This window comes from Poeciliopsis prolifica, unplaced genomic scaffold, assembly GCF_027474105.1.
Source record: "Poeciliopsis prolifica strain line A6 unplaced genomic scaffold, Auburn_PproV2 SCAFFOLD034, whole genome shotgun sequence".
Lineage (NCBI taxonomy): Eukaryota > Metazoa > Chordata > Actinopteri > Cyprinodontiformes > Poeciliidae > Poeciliopsis > Poeciliopsis prolifica.
In genome coordinates, this window is record NW_026562409.1 from 4844052 (window position 1) to 4864334 (window position 20283).

General features: G+C 39.0%; 1 protein-coding gene across 2 annotated transcripts; it reads right to left on the bottom strand.

Annotated features, from left to right (window-relative positions):
• Positions 1-6464: 6464 nt before the first annotated feature.
• Positions 6465-18770, bottom strand: znf281a (zinc finger protein 281a). Of its 2 annotated transcripts, none has more exons than XM_055051901.1 (7): positions 18661-18770; positions 16199-16606; positions 13474-13575; positions 13092-13215; positions 12042-12125; positions 11823-11941; positions 6465-11731 (listed from the first exon to the last, which is right to left on the bottom strand). In XM_055051901.1, the coding sequence occupies exons 2-7, from the start codon at positions 16580-16582 to the stop codon at positions 10181-10183; spliced, it is 2364 nt and encodes a 787-aa protein (XP_054907876.1). In that variant the 5' UTR covers positions 16583-16606; positions 18661-18770; the 3' UTR covers positions 6465-10180. The 2 variants fall into 2 exon arrangements, with proteins under 2 accessions (XP_054907876.1, XP_054907875.1); XM_055051900.1 differs by having other exon boundaries at positions 16199-16626.
• Between the last annotated feature and the right edge of the window lie 1513 nt (positions 18771-20283).

Consider the following 20283-nt stretch of genomic DNA (forward strand, 5'->3'; position numbering starts at 1 on the left):
GATTGTTGATGACACATCACCCAGTATTTTTTATAGAAATGGCCTCTATCAGGTCATCATGACCATTCAGAATTTATAAGCCACGATTTCCTAATCAATCTGGGTTCCCTTTTTATCCATATTAAAATGGTGATTTGTGTTACTCACTTTATTAGTTGGAATGAAACCAGATATTTACACACTTTGAAAAATATGAGACACTTAAACTTTTATGGTTCCTCACTGTCTCACATTAAATCAGAATATTTTATGTTTCAGGTTAGTGAGAATGACCAACTGAATGCCTGGATTTTACGTCAAATTCAAATGTTCACATAATTTGATTTTAAACATTATGACACGTTTTGGTTCTTCCACAAACTTTGCATAAGATTTACTTGGAATTTAGGCCCATTTTCAGTTCTGTTCAAGAAGGTTTGTTTGTTGACTTTATAAAGCCATTCTCTAACGAATTTGGTCTTATGCTTAGGGTTATTGTCCATTTGTATATCAATATTTAATATTTCACTTCCTCGCTGAAGGTTTGAGATGTTCCATCAAGTTTTCCATGTTCATCCCTCATGATGCCATTGCAACGTGCCGCAGAACACCAAGACTTAATGATGCTGCTACCTCAGTTCTCCACTGTGAGGGTAAAGATTATGTGGATCAACTTCATCAGATGACAGGAAATGTCTAAAGAAATGACAACCATTGCTTTGAAGGCATTGGCAAACTGTAATCTGACTTTATAGTTGCTTCTGCAACAATGGCTTCTTCTTTTCTGAGTAACCTTACAGCTCATGTCGTTGCAAGACTTCTTTTGACTTCTACCGCCTGATTCGTGATGTCACACAATGAGGTTGCAGGTTTATGTGTGACCTTTAAGCACATGTACAGGTGTGCCTTTATTTAACTAAAATATTGTAAATAAACCTATCTTCTATGACATCATCATCTCGGCTAAAAGGACAATCCTTTGCTTACTAATGATAGTGTATGTAAATATCTGACTTTTGATTTCCTGGTAGATAAAAACATTTAAATATTAACTAAAAATTTATTCTGATTTAATATCAAATGGAGAAAAGACAAGAAGGTCATGAGATTTTTTAAATAGAGAGCAAATATTTGATCTCGACTCTGTTTACTTTATAAGTGCCGTGCTCTACTCCAATAATAACTTGGAATGTAGCAATAACATTTCTATAAAAAAAAATACTGGGTGATGTATGAAATACTTTGTAATTGTTTAACCAAGTTTGCGGTGCCATGGCCTCCAACAGCCTTTCACACTATTTCATTTATTCCTTTATTTTACAGGCAAATTTTCCATCCCCCGTGTCTATCTTCAAAGACATAACAAACACCCAGCAGGATGCAAACACTTTGCTAACCCCACTCATATCTCATGCAAATAGTTGCACACATTGCAACATATTTCAATAACTTCTGCTGCTTGGTGCCAAACACCAAGACTTTTCTCCATAGATATAAGGGTGTTGCATTACATGCCAGGAATCTGGGACAGAGTTTTTTTTCCCTTGTAAAAATAAAAAAATAAAAGGTCCAAGGATGTTTCCCAATAAACCTTTGCTTTTCCACAGATGGTTTTTCCAGCTATTGCTAGGACCTCAAAAAAAAGAAAAAAAGCAATAATATAAAAGAATCAAGATAGTCAATATTCAGTTTCTCTGCATGCATTTAGTTTTTTTTTTTTTTTTTTGCTGATATTTTATGTCCAGTTGAAATAATTTATTGGATAATGTATAGTTTATGCAGCCTTTTGAAGCTCAAAAGAAAAAGTGTTGGGGAGGACATAATTTGAATCTGTTCTTTTTTATCTTGCAAACTGATTGGTTCCCTCATTATAAGTGTTTGTTTTTGTTAAAACAATCAACTTTAGAGAAACATATGTCTTTACAAGAATAATCCTTTGCCTCACTGGTATAGTTCTGTGTTTGGCACAATAGTAAAAACTTAATGTGATTCAAGCAGAAACATAAATGATGATCAGGATTAGAGTAAAACTGCTGATTGTTATTCCTCTAGACCAGGTAAATCAGAACAGTGGAGATATAAAGGAAACAGGGCATTGAAAATTATTTAATACCTCTGAAACTATCACATTTTCTTGTTTTACAGTCACAACTTTAAAAAAATTTCATTGGGATTTTTTTTACAATAAACCAACCCAAAGATGAACATCTTATGCCAAATTATTGGAAAGCGCAAAGAAATTGTTTATTTTGTAAATAAAATTTTGAAAAGTCACCCTGACAGTGTTTTGTATCCTCTGTGATATCGCTTTACCCAGTTTGTGCATCTTTTTGCCAATTTTCCGTAAAAACATCTGTCACATCTGTCCTTGGTTAAGTTCTGGACTTTGACTAGGCCACTTTAATGCATGGATGTACTTTGATTCCAGAAGGTCCAGTTTTGATGTCATTTGACATAAACATCTTTCACATTTTTGCTTAAACAAGTTTATCTCCTCTGACTTTCTGCATATCGGTCTATCACATAAAATCTCTAAAACAAAGGCATTAAAGTTTGCATTTACAGTGTTACAAACTTCCTGTGCAAACCCGGCATAATGGAACAAAAATGATAAATACGAGCCACCACAGACACGGGGAAGAGGAAGAGGAACACAGATGGATGGAGAGTTCAGAGTGCTTAAAGGGACCAGTGAAACAACCTTCCACTCAAATGTTCACATCCTCTAAAGTTAAAAATTGAAGTAAAAAACAGATTGAGCTTCTTGTAATTTAAAAGAAAAACGTTGTCTTCATTGCTTTTACGGATAGACGGTGTAGTTTGTTTCTTTATTGAAGTTGGTAATAACAGTTGCCTGTAGCTCTGCCCTTCAGTGCCCATTGTCCTGCTTGAATGAAATGTGTTCCTATAAAAGCTCACATGATTCAAGGCAGAATGTCATCGTGTCATAATGATGTCAAGTTCTACAGAAACATTTTAATAACCTCTTTATTTAAATAAGGTGTGAAGCAACAGGGAAATATCTAAAGGGAAATGCACAGAAGTGTTATCATTTTTTGTTAAATGACACTAACCGGCAGAGTGAGTTCAGCTAATAATACACCATGTGTAACTATCAAGGAATATGATTCAAATTCAAATTAAAAAAATAATTAAAACAATAAATGACGTGTTTGATAACACTATAGAAGACTGAAGTCCAGTCATCTCATTTCTGTGACTTGGTCACAAGAAAATGTTCTTCTCTTCTTGTACCAGTTTCATATTTGTCTTTGATCTGAAATGTTAAATCAGATATAAAATTATGATTCATTGACCATAAAACAAATACACCTTCTCGAGTAGATGTTATTAAAGCTGCTAGAGACAATAAGCAGCCTTATTAACAGGTGATTTATGATGGGCAATGTATGACGATTTGTTCCTGTGGATCACTTTGGGCAACTATTGCTGCTTTTAAAAAGAGAGATTCATTGCAACACTGACTGATAATTAGAGAGCCTTCTACCTGCATCATCATCATCATCATTCACGACTCTGAAGATACTTGGATGATATTAGTTACAGCACCATGTCGCTTACTTTTGGGATAAATGAAGTATTTCTGAATTGAATTTGAACTGCCCTTTTTTTTAATTGATCTGAGTGACTGTGTTTCTCTGAGCCATAGATATGAAATGATACATATGCTCCTAATGAATTTAGGAAAGACAAAAATGCATGCCGTTCAAATAAACAGAGGTTTCTTCATATTCTGAACTTCGGAAATGGATCCAAGAAAATGGCTACACGTCTGCAATAATGTACCTCTCCTTGAAAAAAAGATCAATAAATACTTTGAGCGGTCTTACTCTGATATCAAAAGGATGAGGATGTATAAAAAGAGCACCATAACCACTATGAAGTACGGTAAAGGATATGTAATGCTGTGGGCCTGTTTCCATTTCAAAGACTTGTAAAACTGTGACAAACAGACTGGACAAGTTGCAAGTTTTTCTTACAATTATGCGCCATGAAAAGGTAAACGGTCTGTGTATCGCAGTTTATGAACTCCAAGTCTTTCTACTACAATCAGTCATCACTGATTAGCTACAAAGTAGCCACAGCTGCCCTGCCTTGACTGACAGAAACAAGGTTTCCATTCAATTGGCGTCACGGGGGTGTCAGAATGGGGAATTGAACTGGCAACCCAATGGTTACAGGACGAAGCTCTACCTCCTGAGCCACTGGTGTGTAAACCCCCTAAACTCATTACTGGGAAACGACAAGATTTTTTCACAACTGCAATAAAGGACTACTTTATTATTTTGCTTTATGCACATATTAACTAATGGTGTCATTAAATTGGCAGGGTGTAACTTGATCCTTAAGGTGGTTGGAACATTTAAGTCACTTAAAAGTTTACTTAAAGTTACTTCAACATGCCTTACTGCAGGATAAAAACACCAATTTGCATTCTTTATGGAATTATTCTTCAACCAACTGCTCATATTTCAACATCATCAAAGCTCACTTCTTTCCTTTATAGCTGTTTTTCCCTCTTTGCTATCTCTCTGTGCACACAGCCCAATATGTGGCCATTTACCAGCCCTGAAGATAAGAACATCATTCGCGTCACTCTGAGGGCGGCGAGAGCAAACAAAAGCACAGACGCCGAGGACACAAAGCTCACACACTGGGTTAAACTGGGCATCTGCTGTGGTGGGCCGGAGCAGCTCTTTCACATCGTTTTAACTGCCTCGTCACCCAAATAAACAACGTCACATTCCTCAGGGTCACACCTTTCAAATTTTTTATGGCACATTTCTTAAATTTTTTCCGTGAACAAAGAGAATTTCTCGCTCATCAACGCTGACGCATAAAGATGCTCAGAAAGGTTCAGTCAAATCAACTGAACACGACCGTTCATTACAATATGCTCACATTTAAAATAAGAGATTATGTGGTGATTTATTAACAGGACGGGGTTGAGTATTTTCCGTCAAGGTGTGGAGGAAAGTACACAAAGAGCCTAAGACTCCCTGTTTTGATGCAACGCTCTTGTCAGATTCTGTATGAACAGCAAACTTCTCTCTTTTTATAACAAGGAAGTGGCTTAATTCCTCTTACAGAACATGGAAATACAAATTATACATCAAATCCCTGATGAGTGACACAGTTTGTGGTTAAACAGGAAGTAAATAAGCGAGGGTGTATAGTGATGACTACAAAAAGCATGCAATTTTTAGCAAAATGTTTCTCGTGAGTTTTTGTTCCATTAAAGAGATGCTGGAGAAAAATAGATACCAGTTCAGAAAACATAAACTCTACGTTGTATCTAAAGCTGAGGCAATGTTAAAGAAAATGCATTTGCAACACAAATGAACCCCTCTGCTTGCAGACAGGATGCCCTCACTGTTCAAACAACTTTATCCACTGAAGTAAACTGAAGGAAAATTGGGTTTTTAAAACTGTGGATTTTGGGGAAAATTGTGTTTGTTTTAGCTAACCTGCTGTCTAATGAATAACTCATTCAATGTTAAAGAGACGGAAAAAACATTTCAAGATAAGCTTCTTGTCAGTGTTTGCAATACTTCCTGAAACATCGTCTCTTGGGTCACTTTTATGGGAGGTGTGATTTGACTTTAAAAGGCAGCCTGAACTCTGGAGTTTGTCAAGTTCCTCTTAAAAAAACATATCAACTTTGTATATAACATCTCAAATTCATTGCACTGCATACAATAATACTGAGTGAAATTAAAATATTGAAAGTTAATACCTTTTTAGACACCTTCATTGTCATTTATGGTTGTTCTCAAGACATTTGCTGCTTTCACGTAAGTTTCCAGCGGAAATATATATTTTTTTATCTTTTAAGTAACATTCAGGATTCAGACATAAGGACCCTGTACTCAAAAGATTAATTCAATATTGTGTCTGAAAATAACACTTACTTAGTTAAAATAGTTACTCTATATTAATAATGCTACTCTTTAATAATCCTACAGCTGCCCACAGCAATGACCCAATTTTTTCCCCATATTTAGGCCACATGAAATATTGATTTATCACCCGCAAAGTAAACATTAGAAAACAATCAGATGAATGAAAACCAAGAAATACACATCAGGAAAAGTTTTGAATATCATTTTTAAAATTTTCCATGTGAAAGAATAAAAGTAAGACACTGCAAACAAAACAAATAATGATAATAAAGATCTTTTTTTTTTCATGACTGTTTGCTGTTATTGTCACATACAACTAGAACTACAGAAAATATGTAATAAAATCAAGCAATGTCCAAAATATAACTTGCAAACACTGTAGAGAACTACTTTGGAATTTTGGGGTAAGAAGCAATAAATTAATTTGACAACTACTCTATGAGAATTACTGCCACCTGGTGGCATTTGTCACTTCTGTCACTGCCTCTTACAACTAACGCTAAGACCGGATCAGCAAAGCAAATGAATCCCCATCAACACTTCAGAAAACAGAGAAACACCTTCATGGTAACAGCAGTTTTTATTGTTTTATCCCCATTCAGTCACATTTTAGTTCACCAAACAGACCGTGAAATATAAAATTCGTAGACACCAGCTACAAGATTTGACTTTGTAGGGATGAAACACTGTAAAATAAAAATGACATAATTAAGTTGGGTTTAGTGTTTTGTACATAGTCTGTAAACAATAAGAAACGACACACTGATTGGAAAATGAAGCTGAGAGATGCTTAAAGGATTGAACACTGGCTGGTATCAGCTACACGTAATGGCGGTTCACACAAGTCATGTACAAAAAAATTCCCCCAAACACACTTGCTTAAATATAATCGTAAAAAACGTGACATTTTAAACAGCATTTCTGCTACATACAAACCTCCACATCTTTGTCCCTGGTTTGCAGTGAAATGAGGTATATGTGAGGCTAATTATTGTTGTCTACCTCAACATGACGTTGCACTATTTTGATACAACAGCTTTGCATTTTGACACTGCCATGTTTGACGATTGCTTAGAAAAAAACACAGTTCTGTTCACAAGTTTGACTACACACATTTCAGGCTCATAATTTGAGAGTTTTCTTCTTGTTGCTTTCTTTCTGAAATTGATTGAATTAAGTTATTTGATTCCACATTTCTGAATTTCCAAGTGCTTTGAGAAAACAGAAAGGATACAGTGCACCACAGAGTTTTACTGTGACCATCGACATGTTTCTGAAATAATTCTGGCTGGACTTTTGACCACTAAATTGTTACCCATTTGCAGGCAGAAACCCAACTTTTAACAGGCATACCCCAAACATTTTTGTGTGGGTTGAAGTTGGGGCATTTTCTTAAGGTTTAAAGTTCGCCTGTTTCATCCATTTTTACCCCAGTTTTAATGTACATTTAGGACGATTGATTAAACAACCAACTGACTTGAAATACATTTTAAGAATTTCAGCTTTGTCCCTCTTTGTTACCGCACCCATTTTGTGAAATTCACCAGTAAGACTGGCAGCAAACCACACTAAAAAAAGTGCTTGCAAGTCTAATCTTGACTTCAAGTCGAATTTTTTCTGTATAGCTCAAACCATTTCGAAGAGAGCATATAATAAAAACAAAACAATAAATAAAGTGGCAGAAGCCATAAAAAGTTACATTAATCTATTTTCCAGTTATTATCAATCATTGACAACTCCGAACAGTTGTGTTTTCAGCCATGATTGAAAGGAACTCAGTGTTTCAGCAGTTTTGCAGTTTTCTGGAAGTTTGTTCCAGATTGAAGGAACATAAAAACTTAACGAAGCATCTCCATGTTTGATTCTGCAGAGCAGACTTGAACCAGAAGACCTCAGTGGTCTGGAGGATTCATACAAACTTTCTGAATTTGTGGTCATTTAGCTCGATTTTGCTCTCACTTGACAAGCTGGTGCTGTTTTCTTGAAACTGACTTTACTATAAACAGTAATTCCAGTTTGTTATAGACTTAAGACTTGGTAGAAGTCTCTACAAATATATTTTTATCTAAAATGTGAAAGTTTGGGCGAGATGGTTGAAATTCGGACACAATTTGTTATAACGGGACAATAATTCTAAAAGCAGATCAAAACTGATTGGAAAAGAATAAAACAAAGCGATACTAAGCTTCTGGAATGACTCCTAACCTAAACTCTACTTAAAATATTATGGATGAATATGGACTGATAACCAATTAAACTGTTTCTGATAAGAATACTGGTCAAATATCCAGAATTATGTCAGAAGCTAGTCGACGACTTCAAAGACCTCTTGGCTTCTCTGGATCTTACCCTGGGAAATGAAGCCGTAAATTATATCATAAATCTGATTTGAAATCGGAACAGTGAGAAAATTGACAGGACAATCCCGCCAAAAAAAATGGTGTATGTAAACTTCTGACCAGAACTGTATTATTGGGGCACAAATGGGCTCAAGAACTCATTCAGAGCAGCACAGAGATATCATTTCCAGCAGTCAAGGTCAGCTAGTCATAGGGAAGTTTCCACAATTATTGTTGTCCTTACCAAAAGGTTGGCAATTCAAAAATGTCAGCAAGAAACTACATATATTTATTAGACATATTTCTTCCACCAGCTTTTTGGGAATAGCTGGTGGATGATAATGTTTGCACAAAGTATCTAAATTAAAAGATTCAGCACATGGCTGCAGAAACATTAGATCATAAACATCGTTTATCCTCAAAGTTAATAAAAATCTGCGAAAGCCGCTAAGGTCGGTATCAAGGCAACTAAAACTAGGGGTTGTAATTACGTTTACATTATCCCGATTAAATATTACGTTACTTTAAAAAGCCCACCCGCAAGCCTAAGCTACCCCCCCTTCCCACAATAAGTAAGTAAAGACATTTCCAACCCATCGACTCTCAACATCCTTCATCGGAAACGAAAGGCCGTCCCACCCCACAATCACCCCCAAACCCCTGCATGCGTACGCCCCAACAGCAACTGTCAAAGACTTGGGTAATTCCTTGTGTTAGCTCTTGATTCGATCAGGTACTTTAAAACAATGTGAGAAAGCAGCTCAAAGTGCTGATCGCACACTTTTAGATAAATAAGAGGAAGATGACAAGAACAGTAAAGTGGGAAAAAAAAGGCCATTCTGCTGCTGTCCAACAGCGACATCTATTGGCTGAAGAAGACATCCCCCAAAATAGAACAAGGACTATTTAGCCCAGGGGTGGGCACTCCTGGTCCTCGAGGGCCGGTGTCCTGCAACTCTTGGTTGTCTCCCTGATCCAACACACCTGAATCCAATAGCTGAATCACCTCCTAAATGCAATCAAGTTCTCCAGAGTCCTGCTAATGACCTCATTATTTGACTCAGGTGTGTTGAAGTAGGGATACATCTAAAAGTTGCAGGAGACCGGCCCTCGAGGACCTGGAGTGCCCACCCCTGATTTAGCCCAATAACCAGCACTTATTCTTCCCTCTACTTCAAATGGCAGAACCCTACAAGACCTATTTTACATATTATTTATATATATATATATATATTCTTATAAATATATATAGATATTCATGTGTGTGGCCCTTGTTGAAGAAAACACTAGCTTCACATTGACATAAAAGTACCATAATCTCTATATAGCCAAGTAGAAAGTGTTTTCAGTGTTCAAGTGAGCTGGCAACAGTCCATTTTAGGTCACACTCATTCAACATGTAAGAAATAAAAAGTAAGAAACATCTTTTTTTCTTTTTTTTTTTTAAATCACAAACATGCACTTCTGAAAAGTGAGCTCCCTGTCCTCCGTGAGCTTCTAGTTTCCCACGTTTTCCTGAGTAACACCTTTGACAACTTGATTTATTATTATTATTTCCTTTTTTGCCGCTTCAGTTCTGGGCATTTCCCTGCCATCATTTCTTATTTTAAAGTTGAATCACCTCATTGGATGTGATATCCACTGCTTCTGCTAAAAATAAAATGCTTGAAAGGTTCTGTGAATTTTATAAATAAAGACCCAACCTACCGGCACCGCTATGACACCAATCGACAGGTATATCGCAAACTCGACATATCAGATTCTTTCAAACAAATTGCATTTGCAGGATACCTTGCAGGCTTATTGCATGAAGAGGAGTAGGCATAAAGACAGAGCATCAGTGTAAATAAAATATACATGTCACAAAAATAAGATTAATAAAATAGGAGCAGAAAAGATTAAAATAAGAACAACCATTGAAGAATATCCTCCCAGGTTTCATCTGTAGCTTTGGCTTGTTGGTGTTTTGGAACCTGTACTTACTGGCTCATTGACATCAGATAACAAACTATACCCTGAGAAATCCGACACAGGCGTCCGTATCCTGTGATCCACCTCCCCACCAGAGTCAGTGCTGTAAGACAAACCATGAACTTCAGATTTAAACTGGGAGCCGAAGGCCTGGGCGAAGTTTTCTATCTGGTAGGAAGGCTTCGAGGAGTCCAGAGAGGCCAGATCCTGCGAGGGAACCAGAGGGTAAACGGCCGCCGAGTCGCTCTTGACCGCCGGATGCTCCTTCTGGTTACTCAGGTCGGATGAGCTGATCTGGTAGGTTGAGGGAGGGGTGGTGGAGTGCTGTTTCTCCATCTGTTCGGTGAGCTCCTGAGAAGGGGTGAGCTGCTGGTGTGAGGGGGCCTCCAGACTGCTCAGGTTGAAGCTGTGCTGCGGGGACGAGCAGCTCAGCATCGCAAAGTGAGACTTTGGCACTGAGGAGGGCAGCGAAGGCAAAGCCACCGGCTGGACGAAGCCGCACTCCAGATGGGACGTGCTGTAGATGTTCTTGTCGGCATATAGGGGATTTCCTGCGTGGGAAGTGGTGAAGGGTCCTGAGGAAGGAAGAGGTCCGGGGCCCAGTGGGAAACCGGCACTGTGGCTGGTGCGCTCCAAAGCCTGCAGCAAGAAGCGGGAGTATTCATGCATCATTGAGCTTTTGTCTCCTGACGGGCTGGGGGCATTGGCATCGGATCCGTCTGCTGAGGCGGGGCTGAGCTGCACGTGTTGGTCACCGATGTCAAAATGAATGTCGGGTTTCTGGGTGTAGAGGTCCAGAAGGCTATGCAGCATCTCATCGGTGATCCCCGACTTCTCCAGATTCAGAGGACCGTCGCTGTCCATTACTCCTGGAATCCCGCCCTGAAGAGAGGACGGCTGTGAGGACAAATGAACGCTGACGTCGTAGTCGCTCCCACCTCCGCCTGCCACTGCGGCGCCGGAGGGTGTTGCATTGTTTGTCGCTTGAAGATAGCGCCGCTTCTTCACAAACTGCATGGCGTCGTCGTAATTGCTGCTGGTGGATTCTACCTTAGCCTCGTTGCTCTGCATCAAGCCAAGGTCACCCTGCTCCAACATTTCAGCTTTAACTTGACCCAGACCTGCCTTCATCAGGCTCTTCCGGTTAGCTTTCTTGAAGGCCATCTTGGGACCTTGATCCTGGTGACCCTGTTGCATGCTGGGTCCTGGCTCAGTAGAAGAAGACACAGTGGGACTCTCCACAGAGTATTCATAGATGCTGTAACCTCCAGATACAACTCCGTGAACGTGCGATTCCTTCGGGTCTCCTTTCTTCTTCTTACGCTCGCCTGCTACTGTGGAACTTTTCGACTTTCCCTTCTTCCTCCCAGTGCTCCCAACATTTCCCTGAGTGATTCCATAGCTGCCTTGTCCCATATCCACAAAACCCAGATCCATCATCCCAGGATCCAATCCCTTTTTAATGGCTTCTCCACAGGTTCTCTTGTGCTTAAGAAGTCGATCTGTTCTAGAAAAATACTGCAGAAGAGACACCCCATGTAGCCTTTATTAGCCACAGTAATTCATGTTAAATAGCCAGCAAAGACAAGGCTTTATTAGGGTCACCAACCTGCTGGCAGGTCTCACATCTGTATGGCTTTTCTCCGCTGTGGGTTCTCTTGTGTCTCTCCATGTGGTATTTCTGAATGAACCGCATGTTGCACTGGTCACAGCCAAATGGCTTCTCTCCTGAAGGAGGAGGAAAGCGTGAGGGAAGGTTAATGATCTTTGGCTGCTCTGAGCAACGCCAGAGCCTCGGGTGACCTAATAATCTCTGCTAATTACTCACCACTGTGTATTTTCTCGTGCCGCTGGAGAAGATACTTCTGGATGAAACTCATGTTGCATTGACTGCACCTGAAGGGTCTTTCACCTTACGTAAAAATCACAGGAAAACAATGATGTTACAACAATATTTCCACAATGTTTCCATCATATTCTCCATAGATATTGCCCAGATCTGTCACATTATATGTTCTCCATAAACCCTTTGAGATCATTTAGTACTGTAATACCTGCATTTCTCGTGTTATTGATTATTTATGTTGAACTTTAACTGTAACTCAAATTTGCAAACTTCCCCCCAAAAATATAAGCACCTGGGTGTGATTATGTTTTCATATTTTTATACATTTATGACTTTAGTTACTTATTAAGTTAAACTGAGTAAAAAAATTCAACACCAGAGATATCTAATGTGACCAGCTGTGAATAACCTCTGAGTTTTCTTACTCTTGAAATCTATTTTCTAGCTCACTGAACTGGCAGCTTCCTGATGACACAAAGACAAGCCAAACACTCCCACACACAGGAAACATGAGATTAAATGACAAAAGTAAAAGGTTACAACTAAAAAAGGGATGCAAATGAATGCTCTACATCCGGATCTTTAAAATAATTTACAATCCTGAGCAACAACCTCAACCAAAATCAAAATTCCCAGTGAGTTTCATTTTTTATTTGACATAGAACATGGAATCAGGACAAATATCAGATGAAGTCCAAACAAGTTACCTGATTAAACTGATGAGATAGTAGCTTAGGAACAGAGTGCTTCAGAGCAGTAGTGGCACAAACCAAAGATTCCGGTCATAAATTTAAAATAGTGCTATTCATACAATTTGGGATTTTGATTTTCCACATGTTTATATATTTATTTTAGAATTGAAGCCATGAAAACAGCAAAACATCTTATTTTGATGGTTAATAGTAACACAAAATGTAGTGGTTTCCCAGTGACATAAACCTCCAATATGAAATTGCTAGAAGAGAAAACAATTCTGATAATTTTATGTTGGCAAATCTTGGAGGAAATATGAAGAAATCTGAAAACGCTAACCTGTATGGATGAGGACATGCCTGCGCAGATGATAGGAGCTCCTGAAGGATGCACTGCAGTGTTCACAGATGTGAGGTTTTGTTCCTGGAGACAGACCGCCACCGTCTGCATCCATTACTGAATGCTGCACAACAGACAGAGACGAACAGATTAGGTCAAATAGATGATAAAATCCCAGATTAATTAGTTGCAACTCATACTTACAGTCTGATTTGTACCTTACAGAACAGGCCCCGTGTTTTTACGCTTAGTTTATAAAGGATTAAGCTGACAGAAAGCTACAGCGCAAAAACATTAAGTAGGTGACAGAAAACACTAAAAATGAAAAAGAACAATGAAGACGAAACAGGACTGACAACAAATGGACAAATAGAAAGCAAACCTTTGCTTCACTTCTCTTCTTTCTAGGTTTACCCTCATGTCCATCAATGTTTGACCTCCGACCTTTCCTCCCGGTGGCCTCTTTTTCCAACTGATTTGACAGCTGCGAAGACGACAAAGGCAGAGGGCCGTGAGAGCAAGGAAATCACTTGAAAGAAGGTTGAGGCTCTTCAGTCTAAAACTACTAAGGAAACAAGTCTACATTTGTAATTCTGGTAACCAAACAAATCACTGACAAAAATTTGAGACTCATTGTGGAAAATGTGAACTGAATGGGCAGTGGAGTCGCCACAAACTGATTGAGGCATTTAAAACAATAACCAGAGGGGAGGAGAACACGTATCTGGCCCTTCCCAATCTGGGCCAGATATTGCCCAGCTTGCACTTTGCTCCTTGTTACCATATGGAGGCTGAAAGCACAAAAGTCGCTGCACCTGCTCATCTTAAAAATCAGTTAATGAAATGAAATGTCTGACTTAAGCATTTCAACTAAATTAACATCTTGGAAAACATGAGAAATTTATTTGTTTTTTTGCTTTTGTGTTAAACTGGAAACTGGGATGAGGTTTTAGGACAAAATATATATTGTTTTCTGAACAGTAGCAGGTCTCCAAGAAGCATTATTTGTTTGCAGCGATGCTGAAGAACATCAGTCTGATGGATCAAATCTATTATGTTTAAACACATCAACATAATTCTAAAAAAAAAAGAACTACATAAAGACAATAATTGAACCTGTTGAATATTCAGGCCTCGTGACCTCTGATGGCTCACTATTGTCAGCAGAGTGTGGTTGTTTATATTTCTGTTTGAATGAGCACAAAAGACGTCTGAAATGAAGTGCAAACTCAAACAAGACAGCTGCGTCCTCGCAAAGACGTTCTCATTCACGCTGCAGCCGGATGACATCATCCCTCTGCTCAGAGAGAAACTGCTTTGCATCTGAAGCCAGCGGGAGATTTATGTCTCCATAAGTTACTTTCACACAAGCTTCTGCACTGCACCAAAATCATGAATGACGTCATGAAACAAAGATTATATTAAATTGAACCTTTAAAAAAAAAAAAAAAAAAGAATATGGAAGAGTGTGGTTACTTCTTTAATAGGAAGATACATCTCAGTTTAATATAAATATTTTGATTAAAAAAGGTGTCACTAATGGTGCCGTTTTAAGATTTATTTTAAACTATCTTTAAAATTTGTTTTTTCAAAATTTCTGCAGAAACTGCGGCAGTACAAAATGCATCAGTCTATCTATGCTGATACAGCATTAAAAGAAAAAGAAAAGCTTTTCCAAAATGCCGAAGATAGATCTGCCTTTCGGAAAACATATGCAAACTGGAAAAATTCTGCTTTGAAGGCGCAGATTAAACTAAAATATTAAATGCAAAATTAAAAGATGAGAATAATAATCATGGCTTTGAGTAAAAGAAACTTGCAACTGCTGCAGTATTTGTTCAACCCGACTGAGATCATGCATCGTTAGTTTCCCAAAATCAAGCAAACGGCTTCAATTGGAGCTTTTCCACCAACAACATTTCTTAAGCAGCCAGTTCCTAACTGATTTTACTAAAAGAACCAATTTAGTCAGTCAGAATAAATGTTCTAATCACTGTTGTGCTAAGAGTTCCATGTAGATGGAAACAGGTTCATAACCAAATTATACTATTTATCTCTGTATCTTTATTGTCCCAGATTAAGATTTGTTTGTCTCACATTTTATTCTTTAATTGCCTGATATTTTATGGTGAACAGATTTTGCAGGGTTGAGGAATAACCAGAGCTGAGCGGCTTATGGATCGAGAGGCATCAAACACACAAAGAACATTTTAGTTCACCAAATTAATTTGCTAAAATGTAGGACTATTTTTTATCATTTTATTTTACAATATACAATTAAAATAATTCTGGCAGTTTATGGGAAAATGCCTGTACAGTGGGAAGTGTTTGAATATACTACCAACAAAAACCCCCTGAAAACTGGAAGGATAAGAACAAAGGAAATAAGTAAAGATAAAGAAGGTCACAAAGGAAGTAGAAATCCTGTCAGGAAACATCAAATGAATAAACAAAGGGATAGATAGAGCTCAGAGAGGCTTAAGAGAAAAGTAGAAATAACAGAGGAAAGAGAAGGAAGGAAAAATGGAGAGAAAGAAAAACACAAGTCATTAAGGGGGGAGTCTTTTGGCATGTCATTATCAGATTAAAATTCAGGAATTTACGTTGCTATTATAAATTGATTATTGACATAACGTGGCACAGACGTTGCTGCATCCGTGTGTGCATCTTGTCAAATCATGAAACAGATTTTACATCCCCAACAGGAAGGAGTCAAAAGCGAGGAAGGATACACCATTTAGACAATGGAATCGGAAACGAAGTCTGGAAATACTAATATTTTTTGTTTTCATGCTTATTCAGACCTGAAACAATGAACAAACAATGAATCCCAGGATTTTCTCATTGTGAAGGAACCTTGTGAATGATTCAGCTAAGCAGCACAGTTCTGCTAAAACCACAACCTTTTCAGCCTTTCTAAGCATCTCCATCAAACGCCAGCTGCAGGGTTGATCAGCAAATTAAGAGTTTCGGAAAATATGTATAAAATATTAGAGTAATGCCTTGTCTAACTAAATAAACTGTGAAATAATTGCTACTACTTTAAGAGCAGTGTGTTTTGTGTTTCTGAAACCATTTCATTCTCCTGGTCTGTCAGCTGTACCCACGTTGCCAATGTTGAGGTCGCACACCAGCAGCTTCTGGTGGTTACCGACGGTCACCTCCAGCACCTCGCCGCTCCGCCCCAGACCTCCAGGGTAGAGCGGCAGGCGGTAATCATGCTCTGACTGCTTCTCCTGCTTGATGCCCATGGTGTGAACATAGTCTTCAACCGCAGCAGCGCCCACGCTGCAGTCAGGAGAGTCCCGCTCTTTCTTCAGGATCAGGTCTTGCGGCGGAAGTTCCTGCATGACGGAGTGCGCCGACAGCCGGGTGAAGCTGGCCACCGGAGGAAGGTGGCTGAACATTATCATACCGGCTCCAAAGTTGGAGTCCATGCTGCTGTTGGAGCGCAGGAATTCATTCCCTAGTTTATCTTGAATGATGTTCATGCTGAAGGCTGGTGGGCAGGAAGACTACAGGACAGAAATTCATCCTGTGAGGAAAAACGACAACAGCAGCTCATGTTTATAACAACAATAACATGTTTCAGACAGACAATCTGTCGGCAAACAACCAGTTAAGCTTGGTCTTCAGGAATCAAAGCCACGGCCTCTGATCTAACAACGAGGTGCTTAGTCGGATTAAATCGACGTTTTGTGGGTCAACAATAAACGGCCGTCTGGATCATGACAAAACAAGGTGAAGAAGAAGAGGAACTGAAATCTCTGCTTCAATAAACTGTTTATGTCTGGCCTTAGTGGCCAAACAAAAGTCAGTGCCACGTTAGGCAACACAAGACGAGGAGCAACAGGACCGCTGCGTGGTAATCTTTATGATAGGCCCGACCGTCTGACCCAGTCATCCTATTTGTACCAGCTTATCTGTCAATGAGAGTGCACACACACACTGCAGCAGAGTGACTGTTTACCAGCTTATGCAGCAACAGCAAGGTCCTAATAAGTCTGAATGAGAATTGTAACACACGTCTGTGGATGCAGGATTTGCATATATTTCAACTGGAATTTGATACTTTTCATTTTTCAGAAGTCAATCTTTTGTAATGATAATAATAATAAATAGTTTTTACAATGTTTCCACGGCTGACAGGGAACAGTAAAAATGATAATCATGCAACACAACAGCCTTTTATTTTATCCTTACCTTCAAAACTTATGTGATATTTATCAAAAGATAATCTTTGAAAATTAGAGCTGATACAATTACTTTTGATGCTTAAATTTGTTTTTATACATTGCATTCAAGGTTATTGAAATTTTATTTTACCTGCACATAAGCAGGTTTTCATCTTTTAGAAATTGAACAGGAAAAAGGTTTTAAAATACTTTTCATGGATGCACGAGAAACCTGTTTGTTCAACATTTAAGTATGAAGATGCTTACTCTGCAAATAATTTGACAAGATTTTGAATTAAGGAAACAAATTGAAGAAGGTTAAACTCTTATCCAAAGAAATATAAATAAATTAAATATATGTATTGTCTGCTCTGATTTTGCCCTACAAAAATGCTGAACTTTTTTTTAACTAATCTCTTTGCAGTTTTTTAACAGAAACAATAGATTTAAGCAAATGATATAAACACTTAAGGAAAATGACTAAAATTCCAACAAATATGGTTATAAATTGAAGGTTTTAGACAAGCAGAGGTAGAACTTGCAGGATATAAGAGTGATACAATAATACAGAATATAAAAGTGGCACAAATTCACCAAATTTGAATTGAAAATAACCTGAAATTAAAATTCCTGAAGTAATTCAGTCGAAGTGCCTCTGAAATGCCTTCATCTCTGCTGCAGCATTAGCAGTCACACCGCCTGCTCCAAAGCAGGTTTGGAAGAAGGAAAAGCAAACCATACAGGTTTTACTTCGATTGAACTGCTTTTTTTTTTTTGGTGCATTTCAGCAGATCAGCTGAGAGCTGGTAACCCAGCAGGAAATAAACCTTGCAGGATGTGAATTAGCTCCCTGCTAACCGTCTCGGCTCAGCAGTTCTGCGGGGCCCTGCTTCTTTGTGATGCCAATAATTAATATGGCCAGGCAATAAGAGCAGCTAATCTTCCTTTAAATATACTCCAAGAAACGTATAAAACCACAATTAAAGCAGCCTAATCAAATTAAGATATTAATTCGCATTAAATCGTGCAATTGTGTCACTTTTATGTTAAATTTAGACAAGTTTAATTAGAGCAAGATGTGAAAACCATTAAAAAAGCTGGAGAATGATGAAAGCCGGCTAGTACAGCTACAGTGAAGGTGTTTATCCTCATGGGTGCTTTATTAATGCAAACGGTTCCGTTTCCTGGACTGTGATGGAGAGACACAAGCAGAACCGACCCAAAACAAAACGGCCCAACTAAACTCGGCGAACAATGATGCTCGTCCCAACAGACAGAGCGGCTAACTTAGCCGCAGCTAACCCCCCTGAGCGCTGCGCTCTGCCTCGTCCGGGTAATAATGGAGCTATAAACCGCAGCAGCCCAAAACATTAACTGGTATATATTCATCTTACCGGTGCAGGACCATGACCCGCTGCTGTGGTCCGCTTAGTTCACCCTGAGCCGCTCCGCTTCAATATCTACAGCCCAAACATTGTTCTCCTGCTGCAGCTGGCTTCTTCCATCTTGGCCCGCGCAGAGCATTCTGGGTCCGGTAGGCAGGAGCATCCTGAGCGAAACCCGAAAGTCACTCTCGTTTTTTTTTCACTCTATTATTTCCCTCCTATTTTTATTTATTTATTTATTTTTACCAATCACTTTGATATTTTAGCATTAACCTTATATATATATATATATATATATATATATATATATATATATATATTATATATATATATATATATATATATTTGGTGAATTTGTGCCACTTTTATATTGCTATATAATATATATATATATATATATATATATATATATATATATATATATATATATATATATATATAATATATATATATATATATATATATAAAATTCCCTTCTCACCCACGCGGGTGGTTCTTATCCTCTGAGCTCGGGTCCTCTACCAGAGGCCTGGGAGCTTGAGGGTTCTGCGCAGTATCTTGGCTGTGCCAAGGACTGCACATTTCTGGACTGAGATGTCTGATGTTGTTCCTGGGATCTGTTGGAGCCACTGCTCCAGTTTGGGGTTACTGCCCCGAGGGCCCCGATGACCACAGGCACCACTGTGGTCTTCACCTTCCAGGCCCTCTCCAGTTCTTCCCTGAGGCCCTGGTATTTCTCCAGTTTCTCGTGCTCCTTTTTCCTGATGTTGCAATCACTTGGTATTGCTACATCTACCACAACGGCTTTCCTCTGTTGTTTATCCACTACGACAATGTCTGGTTGGTTCGCCATTACCATTCTGGTCTGTCTGGATCTGGAAGTCCACAGGATCTTAGCTCTGGCGTTCTCCACCACCTTTGGGGGCGTTTCCCACTTTGATCTCTGGGTTTCCAGTCCATATTCTGCACAGATGTTTCTGTACACTATGCCTGCCACTTGGTTATGTCGCTCCATGTACGCTTTCCCTGCCAGTATCTTGCACCCTGCTGTGATGTGCTGGACTGTCTCAGGGGCCTCCTTGCACAACCTACACCTTGGGTCTTGTCTGGTGTAGTAGATCTGGGCCTCTATTGCTCTGGTGTTTAGGGCCTGTTCCTGGGCGGCCAGGATGAGGGCCTCTGTGCTGTCCTTGAGTCCAGCTTTTTCCAGCCATTGGTAGGATTTACTGATATCAGCCACTTGGGTTATTTGCTGGTGGTACATCCATGTAGGGGCTTGTCCTCCCATGATGGTATCTCTGGCACCTCAACCTCCGTTCCCTGTTGTCTGAGACATTCACTGAGCACATTGTCTGTTGAGGCTTTGTCCCTGATGTATTTATGGATCTTAGATGTTTCGTCCTGGACAGTGGTCTCACACTCACTAGTCCTCTGCCTCCGTCCTTGCGGCTCGTGTACAGTCTCAGGGTGCTGGATTTGGGGTGGAACCCTCCATGCAGGTTAGTAGCTTTCTAGTCTTAATATCTGTGCTTTTATCTCCTTTGGCCAGCTAATTATTCCAGCAGGGTATCTGATTACTGGCAGGGCATAGCTGTTTATCGCACGGATTTTGTTCTTGCCATTGAGCTGGCT